This window comes from Xyrauchen texanus, chromosome 21 (assembly GCF_025860055.1).
Source record: "Xyrauchen texanus isolate HMW12.3.18 chromosome 21, RBS_HiC_50CHRs, whole genome shotgun sequence".
Taxonomy (NCBI): domain Eukaryota; kingdom Metazoa; phylum Chordata; class Actinopteri; order Cypriniformes; family Catostomidae; genus Xyrauchen; species Xyrauchen texanus.
Genome location: NC_068296.1, coordinates 41,339,441 through 41,351,837, shown reverse-complemented (window position 1 = coordinate 41,351,837; position 12,397 = coordinate 41,339,441). Strand labels below are relative to the sequence as shown.

The 12,397-nt window shown below is 42.2% G+C and overlaps 1 protein-coding gene across 1 annotated transcript in view; it reads left to right on the top strand.

Annotated features, from left to right (window-relative positions):
- LOC127661188 (RNA-binding protein Raly-like) overlaps positions 1-12,397 on the top strand; it is a 173,383-nt gene that overhangs the window by 44,768 nt on the left and 116,218 nt on the right. The window contains exon 2 of the mRNA XM_052151791.1: positions 7,156-7,234. Coding sequence (XP_052007751.1) covers positions 7,156-7,234 — 79 coding nt within the window. The remainder of the gene's footprint in view (positions 1-7,155; positions 7,235-12,397) is intronic.

Here is a 12,397-nt window from a genome sequence, read left to right as displayed (position 1 = left end):
GATTGAAATAAGTCAACCCGGAAGTCTCTATGTTTTTGTGATGCAGAGATATGTGATTTTTTACTCGGTTGCTAGGGTAACCCCATCTGGTTGCTAGGCAGATACCATAGTGATACTAATCAAGTGTCCTTGCCATCCTTATTGAAATAAGTCAACCCGGAAGTCTCTACGTTTTTCTGATGCAGAGATATGTGATTTGTTACTCGGTTGCTAGGGTAAGCCCATCTGGTTGCTAGGCAGTTACCATAGTGATACTAATGAAGTCTCCTTGCCATCCTGATTGAAGTAAGTCAACCCGGAAGTCTCTATGTTTTTGTGATGCAGAGATATGTGATTTGTTACTCGGTTGCTAGGGTAAGCCCATCTGGTTGCTAGGCAGTTACCATAGTGATACTAATGAAGTGTCCTTGCCATCCTGATTGAAATAAGTCAACCCGGAAGTCTCTACGCTTTTCTGATGCAGAGATATGTGATTTGTTACTCGGTTGCTAGGGTAACCCCATCTGGTTGCTAGGCAGTTAACATAGTGATACTTATCAAGTCTCCTTGCCATCCTGATTGAAATAAATCAACCCAGAAGTCTCTCTGATTTTCTGGTGCAGAGATATAGTTACTGCTAAACGGTTGCTAGGGTACTCTGTGTAGTTGCTAGGGAGTGGCTTGGCAGCTGCCAATCATGAATCTCCAAAGGCTGCTTGTCAGTATGAATGATATAAACCAACTCCCATGCCTCTGTGACATTCAGAATGGAAGATATCCCTCTATGGATTTTGGTTGTTAAGGTGCTCGACAATGGTTGCTAGGGAGGGGCTAGGAAGTGTTGAAGTGATGCATGATTGGCTGTTTGCTGTCCCGAGTCAAACGAGACCACCCTTGTGTTTCTATGACACTTCTATCCGGAGATATCCCTTTGATCTTTTTCAATAGAAGTCTATGGGACTTGTTGCTAAGGTGCTCTTAATGGTTGCTAGGGCGTGGCTTGATAGCTTCACAATGATCCAGAGAGACTGATTGGTTGTCTGAGTAAAATGAGCCCACCCCCTCGTCTCTATGACACTGTGATCCAGAGCTATGTTCAATACAAATCCCTATGCCTTTTCATTTCATGGGCCGTCCTACACCATTATAAGTCAATTGGGGCATTTTTGGGCAGCTCCTGCCCCCAGGGGTGCAACTTTTACCCCATATTGAGGTATGCTCTTACAGAGCCTGCCAGCCTCTTCAAATGTGGCAAATCACACGTTTCTACTGAAATCCTCGCTTGGAGCTGTGACGCGTCAAAGTTTGTCTCAATGTTAAGTCTATGGGATTTTTCGGCCGCTTTTTTGCCCCTGGGGCAAATACCGTACTCCGATCGCTTATAAAAGTCATAGCACACGTGTCCTCAATAGGCCGTTCGATTTGATACCTCATTCGTGGGTCTACGCCAAACGGTGCGGGACGAGTTAGGTGCCGAAGTTTTGTTAAGAGATATAATAAAAATAAAAATAAAAAGTATAATAAGTATGTGAGATTACAATAGTGATGCTTTGCAAGCACCACTAACTAGAAAAAAAGTTCGTCGAGACAAACTTTAAGTTGGCTTGTGAAAGTTTGGACCAGAAAGTTTGAATAAGTTTAAAGTAGTTTAAAGTAGTTTATAGTTTAAAGTAGTTTGAAGTTTAAAGTAGTTTGTAGTTTAAAGTAGTTTAAAGTTTAACTTAGTTGCTAGATAGATAGATAGATAGATACATAGAGAGATAGACACTCAGATAGATAGATAGATATTTACCCTCAGATAGATAGATAGATAGAGAGAGAGAGAGAGAGAGAGATAGTGATTGACCCTCAGATAGATAGATAGATATTGACCCTCAGATAGATAGATAGACAGACAGATAGATGCTAGCATGTTTAGCATGATGCTAGCACGTTTTTAGCATGTTTCAACACTTCTATAGGCAATGCTAGCATGTGTTAGCATGATGCTAGCACGTTTTTAGCATGTTTTAGCACTTCGCTAGGCGATGCTAGCATGTGTTAGCATGATGCTAGCACATTTTTAGCATGTTTTAGCACTTTGCTAGGCGATGCTAGCTTGTGTTAGCATGATGCTAGCACGTTTTTAGCATGTTTTAACACTTCGCTAGGTGATGCTAGCACGTTTTTAGCATTTTTTAGCACTTCGCTAGTTGATGCTAGCATGTGTTAGCATGATGCTAGCACATTTTTAGCATGTTTTATCACTTCACTAGGCGATGCTATCATGTATTAGCATGATGGTAGCACGTTTTTAGCATTTATTAGCACTTCGCTAGGCGATACTAGCATGTGTTAGCATGATGCTAACACGTTTTTAGCATGTTTTAGCACTTCGCTAGGCAATGCTAGCACGTTTTTAGCATGTTTTAGCACTTCGCTAGGCAATGCTAGCAGAGATAGATATTGACCCTCAGATAGATAGATAGACAGACAGATAGATGCTAGCATGTTTAGCATGATGCTAGCATGTTTTTAGCATGTTTCAGCACTTCTATAGGCAATGCTAGCATGTGTTAACATGATGCTAGCAAGTTTTTAGCATTTTTTAGCACTTCGCTAAATGCTTTGCAAGCACCACTAATAAGTATGTGAGATTACAATAGTGATGCTTTGCAAGCACCACTAATAAGTATGTGAGATTACAATAGTGATGCTTTGCAAGCACCACTAATAAGTGTGTGAGATTACAATAGTGATGCTTTGCAAGCACCACTAAATAATAAGAAAAATAAGTATGTGAGATTACAATAGTGATGCTTTGCAAGCACCACTAATAATAAATAAAATAAAAATAATAAAAATAATAAGTATGTGAGATTACAATAGTGATGCTTTGCAAGCACCACTAAAAATAATAAAAATAATAAGTATGTGAGATTACAATAGTGATGCTTTGCAAGCACCACTAATAAGTATGTGAGATTACAATAGTGATGCTTTGCAAGCACCACTAATAAGTTTTAAACTAATAAGTTTAAGTAGGATTTCAGTAAATTGGCTCTCACAAGCCAGCTTAATTATGCACTAGCAATTGCCATCTGCTGATAGGTAATTGTATTAATAAATAATCATGCAATCCATAAAAATTAACTAATCTCAATATGCGCACTTTAAAATGTAATGTAATCTAATTACAAGTACTTGATTTTTATAATCTGATTACACGACCCGAATAACATGTTGTCTGTTACCACCCAATACTGTTGTCACATTCACTGTTGTCTTTTGTTTTTGTACTGTTATTTTGAAGTTTAGTTTAGTTCCTGTTTCCTGTTTTTGTTTTTGTAGTCCTTTTGTAGTTCCTTTTATGCTGTCATGTTCCCTGTTGTCTTTTGTTTTTGTACCGTTATTTTGAAGTTTAGTTTAGTTCCTGTTCCTTGTTTGGTTTTTGTAGTCCTCTGTAGTTTCTTTGTATCATTGGTGTTCCCCTGATTGGTTATCTTTCCCTGATTGTTTCCTCCAGGTGTCCCTCATTCCCTTGTTTGTTCCCTCCTGTATTTAAATCTGGTTCTTTGTTCAGTCTTTGTCGATCGTTGATGTATTTTGATGTTTGTTATGGTTGCGCTCTGTGGATGTTTCTCATGTTTCTCATGTTTCTCATGTTTCTCATGTTTCTCATGTTTCTCATGTTTCTCATGTTTCTCATGTTTCTCATGTTTCTCATGTTTCTCATGTTTCTCATGTTTCTCATGTTTCTCATGTTTCTCATGTTTCTCATGTTTTGTTTTGTTTTCCCCTCGTGTATGTTTTGTTTGTTCCCTGTGTTGTCTTATTTTTAGTTATCCTGTGCACCTTTTGCGCCATCATTAAATATAACTGCATTTAGATCCTCACTCCTCGTCTACCCTCGTCTGATTCGTAACAGAACGATCGACCCTCAATGGATCTAGCGGTTCTCCGGGCAAGCTGCCGCCTCCTGGATTTGAGGCAAGGAAGCCGCCCTTGGTGGAGGATCACGTTAGGGACATCCTGGACCTAGCGAGTGCCACTGACTTCCTTGACTCCTCCCTGGTGATGTTTTTGAAGGCTAGCCTGACCGGTTCGCTCCAGGGATGGTTGCCACCGGCAACGCGCGGCTCGTCCTTGGCTCGTCCTGTTTCGCCTGCCCCACCTGCCAGCAAGCCAACCCCCATGTCTGCCTTGAGCAACGAGCCAGCGCTGCCAACTTCGTCCGCCCGGAGGAGGAGGAGAAGAAGAAAGGCTTCCGCTCCCCAGCTTAAGCCAGCGCCTGTAGCCTCGACTGTCCCAGAGCCAGTGCCTGTAGCCTCAACCGTCCCAGAGCCAGTGCCTGTAGCCTCAACCGTCCCAGAGCCAGTGCCTGTAGCCTCAACCGTCCCAGAGCCAGTGCCTGTAGCCTCAACCGTCCCAGAGTCAGTGCCTGTAGCCTCGACCGTCCCAGAGCCAGCAGCCATAACCGTCCAAGAGCCAGCGCCAGTAGCCATGACCGTCCAAGAGCCATCGCCTCCCGAGCCTTCCAAGGCTCCGCCTCTCAAGCCTCCCGAGCCTTCCAGGGCTCCGCCTCTCAAGCCTCCCGAGCCTTCCAGGGCTCCGCCTCTCAAGCCTCCCGAGCCTTCCAGGGCTCCGCCTCTCAAGCCTCCCGAGCCTTCCAGGGCTCCGCCTCTCAAGCCTCCCGAGCCTTCCAGGGCTCCGCCTCTCAAGTCTCTCGAGCCTCCCAGGGCTCCTCCTCTCGAGCCTCCCAGGGCTCCGCCTCTCGAGCCTTCCAGAGCCCCGCCTCTCGAGCCTCCCGAGCCTTCCAGGGCTCCTCCTCTCGAGCCTCCCAGGGCTCCGCCTCTCAAGTCTCTCGAGCCTTCCAGAGCCCCGCCTCTCGAGCCTCCCAAGCCTCCCAGGGCTCCTCCTCTCGAGCCTCCCAGGGCTCCGCCTCTCGAGCCTTCCAGAGCCCTGCCTCTCGAGCTGTCTACGGTGCCATCTCCCTCGGCTCCGTCTCCTGAGCCTCCCACGGCTCCGCCTCCTGAGGCCCCAGGGCTTTCCATGGTTCCGCCTCCCTTGGCTCCGCCTCCTGAGTCTCCCTTGACTCCGCCTCCTGGGCCTCCCTCAGCTCCGCCTCCAGAGCCTCCCTCAGCCCCGCCTCCTGAGCCTCCCTCAGCCCCGCCTCCTTTGTATCATTGGTGTTCCCCTGACTGGTTATCTTTCCCTTTTTTTTTCGTCATTTATTTTTATTTTAGGATCGTCTGGAATCCGATCCTTTGAGGGGGGATTCTGTCATGTTCACTGTTGTCTTTTGTTTTTGTACTGTCATTTTGAAGTTTAGTTCCTGTTTTGGTTTTTGTAGTCCTTTGTAGTTTCTTTTATGCTGTCATGTTCCCTGTTGTCTTTTTGTTTTTGTACCGTTATTTTGAAGTTTAGTTTAGTTCCTGTTCCTTGTTTTTTTTTTTTGTAGTCCTCTGTAGTTTCTTTGTATCATTGGTGTTCCCCTGATTGGTTATATTTCCCTGATTGTTTCCTCCAGGTGTCCCTCATTCCCTTGTTTGTTCCCTCCTGTATTTAAACCTGGTTCTTTGTTCAGTCTTTGTCGATCGTTGTTGTATGTTGATGTTTGTTATGGTTGCTCTCCGTGGATGTTTCTCATGTTTTGTTATGTTTTCCCCTCGTGTATGTTTGGTTTGTTCCCTGTGTTGTCTTATTTTTAGTTATCCTGTGCACCTTTTGCGCCATCATTAAATATAACTGCATTTAGATCCTCACTCCTTGTCTGATTTGTAACAACTGTCTGTTATTGCTCATCATTTATTAATTACTAACCGTCTATTAAGCTCCTGCTTGATCTCATGGGCTACCTACTGTGCTGCTGTATGAGGCTATGTCATTGTCTTTATTAAACTCTGTTGGACTCATTTCCAATTTTAAGTTATTATAGATTCACCACAGTGCAATTTGTTCACTTACATTCGGACTTGTGCACTGACAGACAAGAAAAGAACTTCAAATCCTGCCCAAAAGTAATAAGAGATGGTATTTTTGGACTTTGCACACAACCATACTCACAGATTCCTGCTGACATTAAAGTCCACAGAGCTCAGAAGAGCTTCAATTACTGTGATACACGCTCACATGAAACATAGCTCTCTCTCTCGCTCTTTCTGATATGCTAACAACCCCTCAGCAGTGCTGCATAATCAAGCTCAAAAGAATCAATCTTCCAATGTCACGGAACACAGCGCTGAAATTAGATGTCTCTCATTTAATTTTTCCTTCCATGAGATCTGACAAACCGGCAGTGTTCGGGGTTTTGCCCACATGTAGAATAAGAGATAAAAACTCCTGGAGATACTTCTGAAAGTTTGCCATTAGTTAAGCAGCTTTGGACCGGACAACTCCTGATGTGATGTGACCAGTGCGTACTGGTTTTGTGATCGTAAAAGCGTGATGTAGGAATACCGGGCCTTTCACAAGAGATGTGCTGTATGATATTAAACTGTTTCACATTAAAACAGAGGAAATAATTTGACTATGTTTATGCTTGTGTATTAATTTATGAATCATCTTTGGCAACTTTTGCTGTCAGTAATTCTTTTGTCATTAACAGTGTTGAGCATTTGATTTTTGATTTGATTACAGAGCAATACATTACTATAATCAAATTATGTTTAGTCAAAGGGTAGTGTAAACTATTACATTTTAAATTCTTGTAATCATATTACAGTTTCTGACTTTCAAGTTGGGGTTAAACATATTTCTAAAATAATATTCTCAATGTTTAATACATTAGAAACATGAATTATGTTCTTTATGTTTGTAAAAGCTTAAACTGGTGATGGTCACTGGAGAGGGAACAGTTTAAATGTTTATTAAAAAAATTGCTTGTTTGTGCTGTAGGTCTTCTTATCTAAAGACTCAAACGTTCAGAAGCACCACACAGAGAGAGATGCTTCAGAAATATTGTATGTAAACAAAATCATGCCAATTGAATTGAAAAATTGAGAGAGAGAGAGAGAGAGAGAGAGAGAGAGAGAGGACTCTAAATCAGACTGCATGTTTGTGGTGTAGGTCTTCTCATCTAAAGACTCGAACATTCAGTAGCACCACAGAGAGAGAGAGAGAGAGAGAGAGAGGACTCTAAATCAGACTGTGACAGCACTCTGTTCTTGCTGATGCATCTTCATTTTGTTCCTGCAGACATGAGCATGACAGAAGATCAGAAATCCACACGCTCAAAGCTGCGGGGAGTCAAGAGGCCAAGCAGCACGTCATACCAGTGAGTGAGAAACACTTTAGTTATATGTATGTGTCATCCCTTGTATCAGACTGTTGACATTTTCTGAAAGACTCTCACTGGATGCTCTCAACAGTACAGAATGGCAGAATGTGGCACAAACTGTGCACAAATAGACAAATACAATTTGGTTTTATTTAGGCCAGAAATTTTAAGCAAGTACACAAACGCAAACAAAATACTTTGACTACATGCAAACATAGGGTTCTGTTGTAGTACCTAATGTGTGTTGGGATACTGTGGTGGTAGAAAATGCCAATAATAAGGTTAGAAAGGGGTTATAGACTTTCCTTCAAATGTCTGTGCCATTACACAGATTATGTTATTATTCAGTTTGCTAGCTGTAAACATGTCAACAGTTGATGTTTAACTAAGTTTAACTAACTTGATCAGCAACATTCTCTTTAATCTGTTGCTCCGCCATGACATTGTTTGATGTGAAAGGGAGAACAGTGTTGAGAAGTAGTTAACTAAAAGTAGCGACACTACTAACCTATCAAAATTTACAGTAGCTCAGCTTATTTTACAATAGTTTAGTTTTGAATTTTACAACAAGTAGCACTGTAGCATCACAAAATGCTTCATTTGTCACGTAGTATTGTGAACTCAGTAATGGAGCCGGGAGAGTAGCCACTCACTCAGTTCTCTCTCTCTCCTCTCTCTCTCTCTCTCTCTCTCTCTCTCTCTCTCTCTCTCTCTCTCTCTCTCTCTCTCTCTCTCTCTCTCATGTATATAGTGCTGGGAAAACCAAATAATGTAGGTAAATTGGTTCTTTTGGATAGTTTCCAAAAGTCTGTTCTTTTTGCGTTCTTGTGGACTTGTTGGCAATATTTTTCATAAGAACAGCAATATGACTTTTTGTCCAAATTATGCAGCCCTACCCCTAACTCAAGCCATTGGTGGATTCAATGTTGTTGTGTCTCATGAGACAGATCACTCAAACATACAGATAAATGGTTATAGTGCCACAGAAACACCGTGTTTACAGTTTACAAGAAAATTAACTTATGAATGGCTTACTTACAGTTGTCTCTGCATATTAAACTGGGATGGGAGAAATAGTATTTTAACTCCAAAAAGTTACGTACCTCAGCTTTAATTGCTGCTGTTTTATATAACATTATATAATTGTTTATGTAAAACAGGATGGCCAAGGGCGTTGCTACAATGACACTAGCCAACAGGGTAGTGAAACATTGTTTGCATCTAACACCCAATACAATTAAACTACCCAACAGGTCGTTGATCATTGAATAGTCAACCCTTATTGAATCATTGAAGCCCAACCTACAGCAAGACATAGGTATTCTAGTATGTATACACCATATATCATGCGACTCATAAGAGAGCACAATGGCATCCATGACACAGTGGGACATTCTTTGCTTGGAGACAGTTGAATTGACTCATTATGTCAATTTACAGTACATGCATAATGCCCTCACAGGGCAGAGCATGTGCAGTCTCTTAGCCTCATCTGACTAAAAAGGGAGTAGGGGAGAGCGCCTGCTAGGAGACAACCTGAGTTCTAAATAGGGTTACCAGCACTTTGGGCATAAATCTCACAAACCTCTCTTACCGCCTCTAGTGGCTCAAATGAGGAATCTGTAAGAGCATTCAAAACCAGCGCCAAGTCCCAGACTGGGACAGTAGCGGGTCAAAATGTATAGGGTCCTCACTTCGGAAGGAACACCACTCAGCAAAAATTTGCCATTTTAAGGCATAAAGCTGCCTCATCGTGAGGTCTTGGCCTGTAGTATGGTGCCTAGCACTAGTTGCAACAACCCTATTATGTCAGATGAGCCCTGTTCAGAGGCCAGACATGCAGTCTTCACAGCTCTGGCTGAGGATGCCAGATCGTGCCTTGAGATTGTGGAGCAAATCCCTCCTCAAAGGAATTTCCTGGGGGTGGGGCATCCCCCACTCCACCTCCTCTAGGAACAAGTTGCTATTTGGCCATTTCAGTGCAACTAATATCAATGTTTCCTTGTCTTGCCCTATCTTGCACAATACTTGAAGTAACAAGAGGATGGAGGAAATATATATATATATATATATATATGCATTTTGCTGGCTATCTATGAGCTAAGACATCCAAGTCTACTGGAGCTTGTGTCATGGAGTACCAAAGGCAACAGTGCATATCTGGGGAGGCAAACAAGTCCATCTTGGCTTCCCTGAATACCTCCCAAAAGTCTCAGTAAGAGTAAAGACAGGATCTGTCTCTGAGTTACCATCTTGAACAGAGACCTCCTGAGTGTCCGATTCAATGGTCTCCAATCCAGTATGGGTCAAAATTCACCACTCTTTTTGAAGTCTGTAAAAGCCTTTCTGTCCTTTGCCTGTTGGTATTCTCTCTATCGCATCTTTGGTGAGGAGATTCTGTAGTATAAAGCATAGAGTTTGCACATCCCGCAGCAGTACGGTGGAGGAAAGAATGCTGTTAAGGACGCAGGCCATTGAAGCAAGGTGGCTGCTTCGTGAACTGAAGCACACAGCCTAATATGCCGATGTGATTGGATGTGAGTCTACATGGCTTGCATGGATGCACCGGCTTAAATTTCCATGGCAGTGCAGAAGAGTATGGGCAAAGAGGGATCGCTACTGCCTCTTTGACTGTGGGAAGCCATGTATAGCCTCTAAGCTGGGCTAATACTTCAATATGGTGGCCGTTAATCCTGCCAAGGGCACTCAGCCACAACAGGCTTGGGCCACTCAAGCTGCAATCTCTTGTCCAGCAGACTAAGAACCTCTGTCAACTCAGTCTCTGAAGCAGATATACCATTGTTTTCTCCTGCTTAAAGGGGGAAATACAAACAGTCAGCTCATGATCTGAGTGTGAAAAATGCTCAGCATCAGAGGCCTCCAGCACAATAGCATCTTCATCATCAACACAGCGATTGTAGGGCACAGGTCATCACGGGCGAACAAATCCTCCTCATTATCTCCAAATTCTATATCCTGTCCTTGCTCTTGTCCTGCATGTGGTCCATCGGGAGGCACAGAAAAGTGAAGTTTCTTTACTGGAGCACACAGGGAAAAGGAGTATTTCCAATCTCTGACAAGATGCACATTAGACAACAGCAAAGCTATAATAAATAGTTCATGGAAAATGGTGTGATGGTATAGGGTGTGGCACTGAGCTCCGGCTTATATAACCAAGATGCCGCATGCAGTGCTAATCTTTACCAGACAATTCAATTGGTGTGATGGTATAGGGTTTCAAGGTCACCGCCCCTTCAAAGAGCTCCCACGGCATCAGCTGCAGACACAGCATCGAAGTTACCTGAAAGAGAACCATGATTTTACTACAGCAATACTGTGGTATCCATACAGTAGGGGGGGTTACTATAGTAATGTTGTAGTAACCATGACTGTAGGAATCAAGGTTAATTTTGTGGTTACTTGGTTTCACTACAAATATCATAGTTAAAATATGGTTACTATAGTAAAACCATGGTTAATTTCTGTAAGACAATGCCCCCCTAATTAAATATAATTTCATAACTACTTTAATTTATGAAAAAGCTACAGTTTCAAAGTAACTTTGCCAACACTGCCATTGAAGAAATGTACACTAATACCTGCCATAGTGTTCCATTAGGTGTATTTGTGGGATCTGTACTGGGACTGTGTAGTAATGCTGATAGTTTACTGGTGTGGCGTTACTTAGAGGAGCAGCTGAAGACATCAGAGTACAGCAAAACATATGCTTTATTTTCTGAACGTATTATTTTCTATTTTTGCACTTGTCTTCTGTATAGCAAATGAGGAGAGTTTGCGTAAACACACATCACACATGGACGGTTTGATTTAGAGCCTGTTTGTGCCCTGCGGCACTTCTCCACACAGCACTGCATCATGGGAGACGAGTGGAATGTGTCATGCAATGAAATATGAGGTGGAAAGCTTCAACAGATGCCTTGTTCAACAGAATTGTGTGTGTGAGTGTTTGGAGCATGTTACAATGCCTAAACAATGACCAACTGCACTGCATTTACAATCACAAATAAAGACATGCATAAAAATACAGACATGAGCATTAGTGAGCATGAGCATTTTGTTACATGAATATACACTCACTGAGCACTTTATTAGGAACACCTGCACACCTAATTATTCATGCATTATTATCTGATCAGCCAATTGTGTGGCAGCAGTGCACTGCAGAAAATCATGCAGAAATGTGATCTCAGTCATTTCGACATGACATGATTGTTGGTGCCATATGGACCGGTTTGAGTATTTCTGCAACTGCTGATCTTCTGGGATTTTCATGCAGAACAGTCTTTAGTTTTCTCAGAATGGTTCCAAAAATACAAAGTGTCAGTGAGCAGTAGTTCTGCGGACAGAAATGCCTTGTTGATGAGAGAGGTCAATGGAGAATGTAAAATTGTAGTGAGCAGAATAGCATCTCAGAATGCACAACATATCGAACTTTAAGGCAGATGGGCTACAACAGCAGAAGACCACGTTTGGCACTTTATTATGACCCATATGTATATGGATACATTCTTAAAAAAGCTCTGATAATAAATATATCTCGGACAGATAGGTTTGTGTATAATAATATGGAAATTAACAATATATTGCCTTTTAAGCCCACATTGTTTATTGTCTTATCAATCTGCCACAATAAAGTAGTGCATTTTAACCCGAATTAATACATTTACAATTATTTAAATATAACTATATGTGACCCGTCACGGAAACCAGTGACACAAGTCGGCAGCACAACTTGTGAGCAAAATGAGAAACAAGTGTTTTTTTCCAAAATTGGTGATTTCCGCTTTTTTGCAGAATCTGTTAGTTGAGATCATGAAGAAGCCTCTCCATGTTTGAGATAACAGTATTGGTATATTTAAAAGCGTACATTTTGAGGTTGAAATCGGCTTGTTTTTGGAGATTCTAGCATGCAGTAGGAGCGTGTCATTGTCTGTGTGTATTTCCGTACTGAATAGCCGCGCGCTTTTGCCCCCGCCCCTAACAGCGTGGCTACTTATTATGCAGCGCTCTAGCCGGCTCTATCTGATATCAAAATTCAATGAAGATGGACGCCGCAAAGAATGTCGCAGACGAGCTGAACCGTGGCCGTTACAATGAAAATGTTTTGAAGTACTTCTTCGACAAGCCGGATGCTTATGA